Source organism: Homalodisca vitripennis, unplaced genomic scaffold, assembly GCF_021130785.1.
Source record: "Homalodisca vitripennis isolate AUS2020 unplaced genomic scaffold, UT_GWSS_2.1 ScUCBcl_4526;HRSCAF=10745, whole genome shotgun sequence".
In the NCBI taxonomy this organism is placed as follows: Eukaryota; Metazoa; Arthropoda; class Insecta; order Hemiptera; family Cicadellidae; genus Homalodisca; species Homalodisca vitripennis.
The window spans coordinates 1-16,635 of record NW_025780661.1 but is presented as its reverse complement, the minus strand read 5'-3'; the positions used below and the strand labels follow the sequence as shown (position 1 = coordinate 16,635).

General features: G+C 33.5%; 1 protein-coding gene across 1 annotated transcript; it reads right to left on the bottom strand.

Moving 5' to 3' along the window:
* Positions 1-3,761: 3,761 nt before the first annotated feature.
* Positions 3,762-15,149, bottom strand: LOC124372987 (E3 ubiquitin-protein ligase SHPRH-like; the record flags this gene model as incomplete). The annotated part of the gene is made up of 5 exons (XM_046831397.1): positions 3,762-4,050; positions 4,244-4,398; positions 5,135-5,245; positions 13,747-14,007; positions 14,993-15,149. Coding segments are annotated over 5 exons (973 nt in total), but the record flags the coding sequence as incomplete, so codon positions are not given.
* Between the last annotated feature and the right edge of the window lie 1,486 nt (positions 15,150-16,635).

Sequence of the window (16,635 nt, the reverse complement as noted above, 5' to 3'; positions counted from 1 at the left end):
ATAGTTAAAAATCCTCTTAGAGCTAGAAATAAATTTGTATAACTTCCAAATGTTATACTTTTGGTCATGTTAGGAAACAATAAAAAGTTATGAAAAACAGTTTATTCTTACAAAGATGTATCAATCATTAAGAATTTTTTAGTTTTGTGTATTTTTTACATTAATGTTTAAAAAAATCATGATTATCAATCACGTGTTGCTACTTTTGTAAATAACCTTACACATTTCTTACTTGGAGAGTTAGAATAAAACACTTAAAACCCGCTGTGTTATTCCAAAATTATGTACAATAACCGAATAATTGTTTTAATATTATGTGCCAATCACCTATATACTCAGAATTTAAATATATACATCAAGTAGTTATATCTAATACTAAAGCAATATTGTGATGTAAAAAGATATATATATATATATATATATATATATATATATATACATTATGGTACTTAAATATTTTCTAAAAATTGTAGAAGGAATGCAGCATGCAATTGTTGGGACAATAATTTTTCAAGTTCAACACTGCTGCAGATTTAGGGTTAAATGATTTTCAAAATTAGTGTTGTACAGATTGTTATAATGTCATGTAATTTATTATCTAACATTTAACAATGATCACAGTATTTGGTGAAAATTCAGTCCTTACTATAGTAATTTGTTAAACTATTATTTTATTTTACAGAAAATCATTTCTGTTAGTTGCACATGGAGTGTTTGATATATTATCATTAAAATATAAAACAACATAAATATACTATAAGTAAATAATAAATGCTAAATACACATGCATTGCCACTAATTATTATTTAATTCGCTGTATAATAGATATTTCTTTTTACAACTACAACACTATTATAAAAAACTAAAGTTCATTAGAAATTTAATTACCTAAATAATTGCTTGTTTATGTTTTTCATTTATTTATCTCTGAGTAATAAGCTAGTAAAAACTGAGTTTAAAAAGTCAAAATCACATTGGCAAGGAATGTACTGGCAGTGTTGTTGGAACACAGTTCATAGTTATTGTTAATGATGTTACAACACAACACCAAAAATTACAGTACAGTCTTGTTTATCCAGCATTGAGTGTATTGGATGATAGGAAAGTACAACTAAAATTATTCTAAAACCAAATAAAAACTCTGGAATGAAATATTGCTAAATATCTTTTAAACACAGCATCTATTGTTGTTCCATATCTCGTTGTAACCTACGTTTTTTATCATTTGACATTGAATTTAACTTATATTTAAGAAAATCAATTAATGACGTTTCTTCAGCAAAATTTGTATTACGAGTACAATCTGTTTTTACGTTACTTATTTTCTAAGTGACTGTAAGGTAAGGCCCATTGTAATTGAGTATAGGTTATTTATTATAATCAACGAAAGAATTACACTACGGCTTTGTTGGCTAGAAAAGATCTTATTAATTTATTTTTAATCACTTTTTAAATCTTGTCAGGACAAAACTACTAGTGAACTGGAATAGGAATTAATATTAACCATGCTGAAATTAAATTTAGAATCTGATGAGCTTTAAATACTGCTATTACATGATGCAGTGAGTTAATCACTGTGGGATTCATTAACAAATAAATTAGCAGTTTGTGGATTTATTCAAACCAGTATTTTACCATATATTTTAGTCTCTTTGTAACAACTGTTTGGTGTAGGAAGGTTTTTAGTGTGTTAAAATCAACATAGCTACTAATAGCAGAATATGAATTAATTCTGTAAATTTTGACAGTTTTTAAAATGAAACTTAAGTAACCTAACCTGAAAAATTCCATAACCAAGGCAAGTCTACAGAAGCAGGGATAGATCTGGATGATGCTATATTTACAAACAACATACGAGTATGAGTAAACTGATTGAACAGTTAGAAAGCAAATCACTACTAGAATAGAGAAGCGTTTAGTTATTTCCCTTATCATACATAATTTTGTATATTATTGTGGTTTATAATTCCCTTCTAATATTTCCTAACAGTGTTTTCATTAACGTCCACTTTTGTTAGTTCAAATCAGATGTTTATATAACGGTTTGTTCACATTTCAGTAAAGCTGTCATTCTACTTTGAAAGCATGTGGAAAAACATACATCCATAGGCTGCCACAAGAAGTTTCATTTCAACAAGGAGTGACAGTAACCTCCTACTAGCACAGCTGGATAGCCACTGAACAGAGAAATACCCTGACATCAAAATGGCCACCATAGTCCCGCCCCTAGCGGCTACAGAGCAAACGAGCATGGTGACATTCCGTGACAAGAAACAAAAGTTTTTTCCCCTGTGCAAAACATACATCCATAGCCAGCCAAAAGAAGTAGTCACTTCAAAAAAAAAAAAATAATACAGTGAGGGCAGGTCAAGATTGACGACACTGACACTAACAAGTGCACATTTACAGTGAGGTTTAAAATGAAAAATATTTTCAAATTACAATATAGATATCTACATCATTTTTCATTGATTTTTCACCCTTCATAATGTGATAAACAATTGAATACTACCTAGTTTAAAGAGACTCGACATTTTCCCCTTAAAGTGTAGAATAAAACAGAATGGAGGTTGGATAAGTGCATCTGCACTGTAATTAAATTTGAAGTAAAAATATTCTATACTGAATATAAGCTTGGCAGCACATTAACCCAACTGTTTTACCTAATATCTTAACGACTATGATACTGATAAACGCACAAATGGCATTATACAAAATCACTACCACCAAGGTTGAAAGGACAAAAAGTCTATAACTATCCACTAGTTTAGATCAATTTCTAACGGAGGCAGAAGTTACATGCTTATAAAATATTGTATGCAGGATGATTTTGATACAAATGTCTATTTTTAGGACTGATAGAGGGTGTCGTAAAGAACAATTTTGTTCATAAAAATTTTCAAGTAATTCCAAATAACATTTATTCCTATTATTTTTTGAAGACTTTTCAGGTTTCAAGATGGTGGCCATATAGTGTTATAGAAGTACACAGTTGAACCATTATAAATGACTATGTTTACAAATGTAATTTCGGATTAATTGTAACTAAGTCAAGTCCATGTTTATATGGTTGTAACAATTGTCTCGTAAGGTTTCAAGATTATGAACTTTCTAAAGGTTTGAAAGTGTTACAATTATATTAACAAGCCATCATTGAGGGTTATTGCCCCATCATTGTTGTGCAGATCAAACATCTAAACTAATAATGTATCTCCATTTTGACATTTCAAGATGACAGCCTTATGCAAAATCTACCGTTCTTCCGACTGAGCTGGAAGGAATATTTTTGTTTACATCTGTTAACCAGTCTCACTGTTGAGGTGCATACCTGCATTGGCTTATACATGGAAAAGACTTCTTAAAACTTTTTTTAAGCCTGATACACAATTAAAGCAACTTAATTTGATTGCCTCCTGCTTCTTAAAACTCACTATCTTCCTATACCTTTCTATATTTTCAATTAATTTGTTCTACCAACATGATTTAGTAGTAGTTTTCAACATGTATTAAATCAAATATATTGTTTATTTTATACTACTCTTTTATGTTTTATTCACAACCTTACATACGTAACTAATTAAATAAGTAATTAAAATACACAAAATAAGACATTACATGTTTTACATTTTTATAATGTTCAAAAAAGTACTATTATCTAAAACATATAATATGTAATACTCATACATATTTGCTATTACTACGAATAGAAAAATAAAAATGAATACAACTATATTTTACACGGAATAAACTCAGTGTACGGCTCACAGCTCATCCCCACTGTCCGCCTCTTCCTCACCGATCAGTTCACTGCCGTCCATTGTGTCCTGCTCTCCATCGCTCTCACTGCCACTGCCACTGTCATCACTGTCCACCGCCACCACCGAAGGCCCAGGCAGTGACAGTTCTAGGTCACTGGTGAACAGGTCTAGCAACTGCTGCAGTGTGACGCAGTCGTCACTCCACTGCTCCGCCCCACTCGCTGCCACCGCCGCCAATATCCGCTCCTCGATAGTCTCTCCCCGCACGATGAATCGATGGACCACCGTCGGTCTGCAAACGGCACTCGGTTTATTTATCAAGAAAATTATTTTCCATCTGCCCCTAAAACATACACCCTAAAATGGTAGTGGAAATTGTACACAAACTTCTGACACGTCCAATATTGGATTTGTAAAGGTCAAAGGTTTCCAAAGTTCAAAATTTTAGGTCAATAACAATACCAAATGATGCACAATTTACTCACTTAGTCTGTCCTATCCGGTGGACCCTGCCCACAGCCTGCAACTCCTCAGCAGGGTTCAAGATGGGCTCTACCAAGAACACATGGGTGGCCTCCACAAGGTTCAAACCTTTCGCACCAGAGCGCAGAGGCAGCAGCAGCACAGTCACGTCTCCTGTCTGAGGAACATCAATGTACAACATTTTAGTGGCTTGTTACTGAATAATCAATTTATTTTGGGGTTAGTTCTTAAGAATGGTTCGAGGTTTTTACTCAAGAAGTTCTGGATGCTTTTAAGTGGCAGGTGTTTCCACACCTGCATTACAGTCCGGACCTTGCACCCAGCGACTACAACCTGTTTCCAGCAATGAAGACCTAGCTTGTGACACAGCGCTTTGATGACAACATGGAACTGCGGGAGAGTATGACTATCTGGTTGAAGTCTCAGGTAGAAGTTTATAACGCTGAATTTCAAAACTAATTCACCGCTATGAAGAGTGCATAAATTTTTGTATCACTTTCAAATGTATATATAATACAATTTTTTTCTTTTCAAAGTATAAGTATTTTTCTTTACGTCAAAATGTAACCTACTGGATAGCACATGTACACACAACAGCCTAGAATAAGATAATACGGATACTCCAGAATGCAGCGTTTAGCGTAATTCCAATGGTAGGGGCATATCCTTATGCTGCGATTTAAAAACTTTTATGCTGCGACACTTAAAACTTGTGTCTGTGGGTTGGTGAACAATAATTATTTAATAACTAACACAACTACTCGTATTGCTGGCACTCTTATATGACAATGAACATTAAAAAACAATAATAAACCACTCTCTAAGTTCAAAATGAATATGTTGCTGAATATTAACAATGATTATTAAAACTAAATTATTAGATTCACTATTACCTTGAATTCCTTCATAAACTGCCGTTGTTTGAGTTTTCCGGATTTCATCCGCCTGAAGGTAACACTGTTTTCTTCGAATGCCTCCGCCAACAAATCCAAGACCTTCTCCCACTGCAAGCAAATACTCCAGAACTCACTTTGTACAACAATAATAAAATGTTTAGAAACCTTTCCATTTTCCCTCAAAGTTGTGAATGAATTGTACCTTTTTGTACCTTGGCAGTGGCAGAATAAAAAGAAAACTGACAGAACTAATATGTGATTGATATGTAGTAATTTATTAATAATATTCTTTCATGTACATTTACAACATCCTGATGATTGTTTGTCAATTTGTGAATAGTTAACGTTTAAAATTTTACTAAAAATAATTAATTACAGAATGATTTTTTAACTATACAGGGTGGCGCAAAAGTCACTGGACAGTTGGTTAAAAGAAGAAAAAAATAACAGCAAGATGTAGTACAATAGTTTTCGTCCGTGATATATATATATAAATATTTATCTCCTGTCACTGTTCCTTCAAAAAAATATGGTCCAAGTACGCCAAATGATGATATTGCCCCCCAAACACTCACACCAGGTTCATTCATCTGTTGCTCTAACAAAAGATTGGCCACGTCAGACCAAATAATTTTATTAAAAAGGTTAGGATCATGTTTGTGTTGGTTAAGCATCAATCCACAAAACTGAAGTCGTCGATCTGGATCATCTTCAAGTAACCCGTGTAATAAAAGTGGAATGTAAAATTTATAATTCTGTTTGTGTAACATTCTTTACACTGACCTTCATGATAAATCCAGCTCAGATGCTAATCGTTTGGTCGATTTTCGAGGACTTTTGGTTACAGCTAAACATACCCGCAATAAATTGTCATCAGTTGAGACTGTTGTTGGGCGGCCAGGCCTTGGTGCATCCATAACAGATCCATGTTGTTCAAATCTATCTTGTATGTTGTACAATGTTTGTCTAGATGGTGGTTTTGATCTAAAGTGTATTCCCCATTCATTAACAACTGCAGTAGCACCACTTTTATAAAATGTTTTTAATGCAAAAATCCTTTCTTCTTTCGTTAACATTATGACTAATGTTTAACAAAAATTCTATTAGAAAAATAATAATTCGGGGACTACAGCTTTAAACACGTGTCACAGATGAACTCACTAGTTCGATTGTTGTGAGTTTCATTGCATTGTATTGCCAACTTAAAAAGGCATAATTACCAACATTTAGTAATACCAACATCACGGACGAAAACTATTGTACTACGTCTTGCTGTTATTTTTATCTTCTTTTAACCAACTGTCCAGTGACTTTTGCGCCACCCTGTACATACCATTAACAAAATTACATTATATTATATTGTAAATTGAGTACAATACATCAAGTGCAGGTGGCATATTAGAATTTAATGTTACAACATTATGGTACATGTTACAGCACCATATACTCAAAAAATCTATATATATATAATGGAGTTGTAGTACAGTACAACTCCATTAATCCAGCATCCTACAGTAAGGCATGCTTGGCAATACAGCATGCCTTTTGGAAAAAGTACAATTTTCCTGCACAACGCAAACCTGAATAATTTAATACGCAACAATATTTTGTATCAGGAAATACATCATCAGCTTATGGATCAGACCTTGTGTTTAGTGTTCCTCAAAGTTTGGTGAAATTTAGTGGTAAATTTTAAAGATATTAATTAACATTTTATATCAATATAAAGAACACACTTTTATCTTTTATACAAAATACAGTTTTAACATTTTTTATTGGTGATAATTATTTTATTGATTGTTTTAAATGTTTTATTCATGTTTTATTTGATATCAAGAGGAGATTGAATAAATGATAAACTCTGAGTTAGCACAGCCAGCAGGTGACCCTGAGTTGGACCTTGGACTCTGTCTCAGATAAGATATCTCTACTGATTACTGATTATTGAACTCTAGAAATATTATTTCTCAGGACTCTTTAACCCTGGCAATATTTGACCAGACTCATTTTATGCTTGTCTTGATATTTACTTTGACATTGATGTGTAGATCAGATAAAAGACTCATATAGGGCTTGTCTAACCTGGTCAAAGTCAACTGGTAAAAACTCAACAGATCATCTTGTGCAGGATATTAAACTGTCTTCTGCTTTGTTTATAAACAAACAGACAGCTCAGCATACCATTTTCTTAAACTAATACAGTTTCGTTTGAAATATTTATAAGTTGTACATTAATAGGATTATTTGTCATACAATTAATAAAATGGTTAAAAATGTCCAAATAAAATATCCTTGTAGCATATGTAGTAAAAATGTCAGTAAGTGTAGCAAGGCTTTGTTATGTAGCAGAAACTGTTCCAAATGGACTCATTTTAAATGTTCTTAATCTAAACTTAGAAGAATACAACAAATTCTCAAAATCAAAAAATTGGGTTTGTGAAAATTGTTTTAGAACCAAATGAAGAAGAACAAGAAGCAATTTTATCACATGATATAACTAATACATTGTTAAAAGAGGTAGAGAGAGAGTTTAAATAAGGTTGTAGTAACCCTTAACTGTGATTTGGAAGAGGCCTTTCAAAAAGTACAAAACCTTCAAATAGAAAAAGTTACACTGGAAAATTTGCTATTAAAAAGAGAGGAAGAAATAATTAAGTTAGAAAGTTAATTAATAAAAACAAGGTTTCCTTGAAACAGAAACATTACTCAGCCATCGGAATTTATCTTACCTTTTGAGTAACAGTTTTTTTCAGTTGCTTGGTGAAAATACGGATATGTGTAAGTCAGCTGATTATCAAGAAAGTGATTTTCCCTCCTCTACAAACCCCTAAGTTCATCTCCAGAAAGCCGCAACGAAATAATCTAATCCCAAATGTTATCAGGGCAGTAGCTTCCAAACACAAGGGCATAAAAAATACAGTGGTGCCTGCGAAAGAGGCAAGAGACATCCTCTCTTCAAACAAAAGTACAAGGGAAAATCAAAGTACCCTCGAGGAAGTGCACTGATAGTAACTATCAAGCAAATATTGACAATACACTAAATAGAGTTAGTATGAATGACCAAAGTAAATTTTTGATTTGTTCTGACAGTCATGGGAGAGATTTGGCTTGGTACATTAACAAGAATCAAAGAACCCGAACTGCTGTTGGGTTTTGTGAGGCCAGGTGGTAGGAGCAGTGAAATTCTAAATCACAGAAATATTACAAATGAGTTAAAAACCAAGAATGATGTCCCTGGTGATTATTTGTGGCTCTAATGACATCTCTAAAAATGAGGCTGATGTTGCAATAGATAGTATGGAGAGTACAATAAAAAAAAACTGGGGAACAATAAAATTATTCTGGTTGACTTGCCAATTAGATACGACCTCCCGCTGTGGTCAAGTGTTTAACAATACTGCAAAGGAAAACTAATATTGCAATAAAAGAGCTATGCAGTAAATATGATAATGTATCTATTGTGGAAGTAAGCAAAGCAATGAGACAGATGCACACTCGTCATGGATTACATCTAAACTCAAAGGGGAAAAAAAATGGCTAGCCAAGCAAATTTGTGACGCTGTTGTGGAAGTACATGAGGAAATTTCAACACCTATTAGCAGCAGCCCAGTGACTATTGAAGAGGTTCTTAGAGAAGCACCTACACCATCACCCCCTACCATCATCCACCAGTCCAGTCATTACAGCGAGTACACCACAACTTTTTTTAGAAAACTATAGCCAACAAGATGAAAGAAACCTAAACTCGGCCAATTCAACCTATGTAAGAACTTTAAGTAATGATGTTCACAATTTAATATTAGCACCCCCAAATAAATGACAAGATCTCAAGAAATTCATTTAATATCTTATTTGGAAATGTTCAAATGCTTGACTAACAAAGTCCTAGAAAATAGAAAATGTTGTTTAAAAGAAATAAATTACTCGGTACAGTGCATAGTGGAGCATTGGCTTAGTGAAGACAATTTTGAACTCTTTAACTTCACAGGTTACAAACTCGCTACAATATTTTACAGAGTCTCCAGTAGTCACGGAGGTTCTGGTATTTTATGTAAAAGAAGATCTAAAAGTAAACAGAAGTTGATGTTAAAGAATTTTGTGTCGAGATGCAATTCGAAGTTTCTGCAGTCAAACTCAGTGACCAAAAGTTATTAATAGTATCCTTGTATAGGCCCAGTGGTGGAAACAATAACATTTTTTTTTGAAAAAATTGGAAAATCTACTGGATTATTTGATTAAATTTAAGATTGACATAGTGCTGTGTGGCGACCTGAATATAGAAGCAAATGGGAACAATACTACAACTGTAAAGCTTCATAATCTCTTGAGAACTGCTGGCCTTTATTGTTCCAATTTTAGGCCAACAAGAGGCTTTAGCATTGACTACACAATAACAAACATTAGGACCATCAGACTACAACGTTAATGTTCTGGATCTTTTAATATCTGACCACAGTTTTTTATCCTTTAACATTTATGACCGGCTAATGGCAGCTTCAAAAGAAGTTACACAGGTTCAACGACTTGAAAGACCTTTCAGACCATTACCTGGGCCTGCAGTTGAAGTTTTTTAAACTTTTGTCTACAGAATATTGACTGGGGTGTAACTCTTAAAGGATTAAGTGCTGAAGAAAATGTATAATAAGTTTCACAATGTGTTTATAGGCTGGAATGAATATTTATTTGCCAATGAGGAACTCAAGAACAAATAACTTCAAGAATTTACATAAACCTAAAGGTCTGCGCAACTGGTACACTCCTCAGTTGGCAAAAATGAAAGAAATGGTTATGTCACTTTTTAATATTTCACAAGCGACTGAAGATCCCAGGGATGCTAAAAATTATAAATTGGCCAAGATCAATTACAAGAGTGCTCTAAAACAAGCTAAATTTCATGCTAACCAAGAATTTATTCAGTCCTCAAGCAACACTTGCAAAGCTGCGTGGCAAATTATAAAACATGAGACTCAACGAAACAAAACAACAACTCATGCTACTCCGGATGCTGATTCTTTCAACGAATACTTCATTTCGGTAGTGGATGAAATCCGAGAGAAAATCCCCGCAACAAATACAAAGCCAGATGAGCTCCTAGAGGTGCAACACTTACCTTTACATCAGTCTTTCGCCTGGCAGCCTATAGAGTATAGTGATATTGTGAAAGTAATTTTAAAGTTAAAAAGTTCCAAAAGCTGTGATATTTACAATGTTTCAAATAATTTAGTGAAATTTGGTGTGCAAGTGGAGTGAATATCCCTCTCACCATGTGTCTAAAATGCGATGCTTAAAGAGGGAATCTTTCCTAGTAAATTAAAAGTGTCAAAGGTGTGTGTCAATCTTTAAGAAGGGTGATCAATAGGAGTGTTACATCGTACAGGCCTATCTCTCTGGTACCAGTTTTTTCTAAAGTCTTTGAAGCCATCATTAAAACCCAGGTTAACTTATATTTTGAAACAAATAATCTCTTTAGTTGTAGTCAGTTTGGTTTTAGAAGCCGGTGATGTCGACAACCGATGCAGTTGGGGGACTTGTTTTTCGGGCGTCTTTGGCTGGTTTCGATGCAGGCTTTGACACTGTGCAGTTTTATGCGACCTCTCCAAGGCCTTCGACTGTGTCGATCACGACATCCTGTTGAGAAAACTTAAATTCTATGGTGTAACAGGCATTCAAAATTCTTTGTTTAAATCCTACCTCAGTTATCGGCAACAAAACATTTTTACTAATGGCAATCTTTCTAAATCTTCTGAGGTAAAGTTTGGCGTGCCACAGGGATCAGTTCTGGGCCCTACTTTATTTCTAATTATGGTTAACGATCTTGAGTACAATGTGAGTTATAAATCAGTAATGTTTGCTGATGATGTCACTTTTTTTTACAACAGTAAATAATCAAAATGAAAGAGAGCTTAAACTAAGATGTATGATCGATGAAGCAGATGAATGGTATAAAATCAAATGTTCTGTTGCTGAATTTAGAAAAAACTCCAAATATGGTTTTCTCCTTAAGAGTCCAAGCTGATTGTAATGATAATGTGGTTAATTTACTAGGTATCACTCTGGATTCAAAGTTGACCTGGCATTCTCATATAAATAATGTATGTAAAAAAATTGAGCAGGGTCATATATCTCTTGTACCATTTGAGGCACTGTGTAGACAAACACTATCTTAGAATGGTTTACTTTGCCCTTTTTCAAGGTGTAATCACATATGGACTATTATTATGGGGTAATTGTAGCAGTATAAATGAAGTATTGATTATTCAAAAGAAAGCAGTCAGAATTCTCAACAACGCCTATTGTCCTTGAGCACTGTAGACCCTTCTTTATTTGCAGTAAAATACTAACTGTTATAAATCTATACATTTTATCTTGTCTACTTTTTGCAAAAAAATAATGTTAATAATTATGTCCTCAATGAGCATGTTCACTCTTATGCTACTAGGAATTCTCACCAAATTCATGTACCTTTTGCTAGGTTAAGTAAAACTAAAATTATCTTATGAAATTGTTAGCATAAGGTTATTTAAATAGACTGCACATTTCTGCTCATTATAGTAGCTTCAATAGTTTTTAGAAATATTTTATACGATTGGCTGTTGAACAATCCTTTTTACAAAATTGACGAGTTCTTCTTTAAAAGTGATATATCTAGTCCTAGTCTTCCAAAGTTAGTCTGTAGGTAGTTTTAACTGTATATGTTAATTGCTTTTATTTGTATGTATCTGTATGACGTAGCCTATTGTACAAATATGTATTTAATGGCCAAATATATGACTTATGACTTATTTTTTCCGTTCGTGGTGGACACAGCGTTTAGGTGGGTGTGGAGAATAGGCTAGGTGTCATATTCAGCCAACATCGGGTGGTATCGAGTCAAATGACTGACCATGGCCGTCGGCTGTCAGCCTGAGTAACCGGATGCATTTTCGTATCAATCAATCAATCAAACATCTTTATTTCATAAAAATGTACATATCGTACAAGAAATAGTGTCAACAAAGTAATTGGTTTTAATTTAAACATTTACAATGTCTGTGAACAATAAAACAAATGAGATAAAAACAGAAAACAAGAACCTCTTTATACACAAAATTACACATTCTTAACTAGGTTCGTGCAGATTAGTTTAGGGGTTTTCCCCTTCTTCGGGCCAGAACAACATTAGTTCTAAATACAGGTTTTACAAACAATCATACAAACATTGAGCCTACAAATAAAAATATTAAAATTAAGTGTTTTCACCTTCTTTCAACTTTCATACCTGTTCTATTAGAGTAGTCATTAACAATTTTCTTTTGAATAAAACGAAAAGGGGAAAAGCACAATGTATTTCAATGGTTTCTTAGAGTTAAGTAGCTCTTCAGTTGAGTAAAATGCAGATTTTATTAAAAAGATTTTTAATGATTTAAGAAATTTGTTCGGATTTTTCTCTTGTTTAATATTTTGCGGTAAACAGTCAAAAAATTTGTTTCCTTTTAAAAGAAGTTTTCTTTTCGAAAAAAACACAATCTATGTTGTTCAACTTGTCGATGTGATCTAGTATTATATGTATGTACATTTTTCCCTATTGTAGTTTTATTATTTAAAAGTATGAATTTTATTGTCTCAAAAATATATAAGCTGTACACTGTAAAAATCTTTCAATCTGAAAATATATGTTTAACAGAGTCGGATTGTTTCAAATGGAGCATAATCTTTAAGGCCCGTTTTTGTTCGATTAAGATTCTGTCCATATTTCGTTTTGTTGTTGTTGTGCCATATATACAAATACCATAAGAAATGTGGGAGTGGATTAAGGCGTAGTAAATATTAGTGAATTACAATTACAGTGAATTACAATTCAACTGAGTCTAGTAATGGTAGGTCAACTCCACAGTTAATGTGCTCAGCACAGGTTTGTGATGGAAGGTTTGATTCTAAAACAAGTGACGTCTCGCCACTGCCTTCTGAGATAGGCAAGTAGTGTCTATAGAGGCTGGCAGTGGCAGTACAGGGCTGTGATGAACTGGGATCAACGCACCCTTGACCTTGACTGTATTCCACCTAATTTTTGGGATGCATAGCCTATGCACTGTAAATGATAGACCATCTATGAATAATAAAAACTGATTTTACTGTGATTGTTTTTTAATTATTAAGTCTACATTATTTCTCGGATATGTATCCAATAATCCAGCATATTTGATAATTCGGCATGCCTTAAAAGCCCTGACCGTACCGGATTAACGGAAGTTTACTGTACCTATAATAGTAGTAATAGTAATAGACGAAAATCACAGTGAAAACTTACCTGAGTTAAATAGCAAACATATCAACTTAAGTTTAAAGAACTTCAAAAAATCAGTTGGACTTTTGGTTTATTGGGTTGTCAAAAATTTACAGAGCGGCTGCCGTTTATTATTTCTTGATAAAAATATCGCAATTCCTCAGTCTAGTTTTACAAAAACTATAAGCAACTATAATATTTAACACAGATTACCATGATAATGCAATCAGGTTTTTTTCTTATTCTAAATTGAAGTTCCTAGCTCATTCATTCCCTGTTACCTGGTTTTTCCGGTCAGGTGGCCAACCTGAATCAGGCGCAAATCTATCATACACACGGTACTTACCGCAGAGAACACAAGTATCTTCACGTCACGCTGTTGGCTGATGAGCCGCAGTGTTTGGCTGACGACAGCATCAACTTTAGTAGAGTAGGAGCCTTTTACTTCCTGCGGTTTGCTGCTCTCTGGCCGGTTCTCCACGTATGACACCTCCTGTATGTTGCAAGGTTGGCGACACTGGGGACACAGCAAGCTCACCGATTGCGGCTTCAGAATCAGTGACAGGCACTCTAAACAGATGCTGTGGCCGCATTGCAGCACAGACCACTGTAACACACCAACCAAACGACGTTTTTCATTTATTTCAACTAGGCCTCTGCCTCATTTTGGGACAAAACTACATATTTAAACTTTCCTTTATGAAAATTATTACTTTAATATAAAAAAATACAGTTTTTTTGTTTCATTCCGACAGAAAAGATTATGTTTAGAACATAAACATTTTTATTATAAGTATATTTTTATTCATGGAAAGGACCACACCTTTAGTACCAATAAACATAATAGTATTGAAACTAATACAATATTATGTTTTTAAAGTTGACTAGGTTTTTTATTGTGATTTACATAATTTTTAGACAAAATTGATCGTAAGAAGAAACATAACAAAAATTTTTGAGCGGTGATACCTCTACTTACAAAATGAAATCAACAACCAAATACATTATCCTTGGTTGCGTTGCAAAAACTTATTTAGGTCTAAATATTGGTAAGAACAGTTGAATTTCCAATAATTCAATATTTACCAGGAATCGCTATTATAACAAAAATGCAATAAATGGAAATAAACTGAGAAATGATAATATTAATAATAGAATATTAAACAATATTCACAGCTTGATAAAAAAACTGCTTAGAGCCAGCAAACATCAACATGAGCGGACCTGTTTGTTGTAAGTTGTAAGTTGTTTGGGCTAACAGATGTTTACCGACGCAATGTGGCAATGTGTTTTCTAAGACAAAATGGAAAAAAAACTTTTTTTGAATTACGTACTTATGTATTATAATTTTTTGTCGTATTTATTTTTTCATGTAATATTATTTGTGGTGCTAAAGAATTTTCTTCTAATAAAATTTTTGAAACGTCATGAATTTTAACCAAAAATGTATAAGCAACAGTGTAAAAAGATGCACAACGACCCATAAAATGGATCCACGGTAGATGTCACTGGTATTCCTCAAAAGGAAAATTTTAATTTGGCAGCCCAGCTGGTACCCAAAGGGTTAAATCCCTTGAAAGGAGTCTGATTACCTTTGCTGTGAGATCGTTCCGGCAGATAGGACAGATCGCTGCTGGGGCCCCCTCCTTCTGCAGATTCTCCAGGTAACACAGCGTCCCTATCTTCTTCTTGAGCAGAGCCTCAAACTGGACCTTCTCCCCACTCAGCTTTAACAGTTCTGGTTCAAACCTGCATAGGGAGTTATGAAGGTAATTTACATTGATTATAGGTAAAGAAGCTCAGTTAAATGTTCATAAAAATCTGACATTACAATGTAAAGTAATTAAACAACAAAACAAAAAATCTACTGTTGATTAACTTCCTACATATGGTTTGGAAAAGTAAAGCTCTCGTTTAATATTGTTTAGTTTGATAATCTTATTCAACCATATACGTCAAGCTTTATACGTCTTACTTTTGATAAAAAAATTAATAAAATGAGATAACGCAAATAATAAGAGGTTTGTATGAAAAACCTTTACAAATTTCCTTTGGTTTTTAAGTGCAGGAATAACATAATCACTTTGAGGCATTCAATTTCACATTTTTTTCCCTGAGGTAAGCCCACGGATATGAGCATCACTGTTATTGTGCGACACCCCCAGACCTCTGTTCCAATTTTGCCTAAGTCAAGTTGGCAACCCTGAGTTAAAGTGATAGTGACTAGGCTGGCCAACATTCAAAGATGGCTTCTTGGCTATCGCTGGAATCTTCCTAAGTTTTTCCTACACTTCTGGTAAGTCTGCATGGTATATTTATTTATTCTAGCTTTATGGTAATTGTATTTTTATTGGTTCATTTTATGTACATTGTCTCATTGTAATTTAATCCTGTATTATTTTGATTTTAAGTTGTATCGGTTATACTGTATTCTGTGAGAGATTGTCCTTTTCGAATTCCCTAGCAACCACATTTCTCAAACTGAGTTTATTTCTTTTTTCGTAGAACTCCTTCTCTTCTATGGGCGAGTAAGTTCTAAAAGATGTTGATTTGTATGTTTAACAATTTTTTCATTGTTGTAAAATTTTTAATACCTGTATGATCTTTCACAATTACCATTGTATACCTGATCGGGTACACACCCGTGTTTCATAAAGTGCGCCGTGCAACCAATGGGGAACACATTACTAACACATTTTCTTTTTGCCTTTTTATTGTTTGCCTGCCTTGGTGTCTTTAACGGTTTGTTAAATATGATCCTGTGCTTAAAAAAATACCTCAGACTATGGTTGTACCCCGTGGGTGCTTAATTGTTTAATTTTTTTAGGTAAATACATTTTTTTAGGTAACCCTTGAGGAACAAAAAAAAACATTGAACAAAATTAAACTTATTACATTTAAACACAAAAACCCAATATTTAATACTTTTATTTTTGTGAGGCCTTTCGATAGCAAGGCTATCTTCATCAGACACATCACAAAAAGTAAATACAAAAAATGTTTGTATTTACTTTTGTGATGTGTCTGACGAAGATAGCCTTGCTATCGAAAGGCCTCACAAAAATAAAAAGTATTAAATATTGGTTTTTTTGTGTTTTAAATGTAATAAGTTTAACTGTAGCCAATATAAGCTCCACCTTCAACATTGAACAAAAATGTTAAAATAATTTTTTGTGTGCAAAATTACAAGAATCGTATACCTCTTTCGTTATACTTAGACGTGTAACGTGACAAA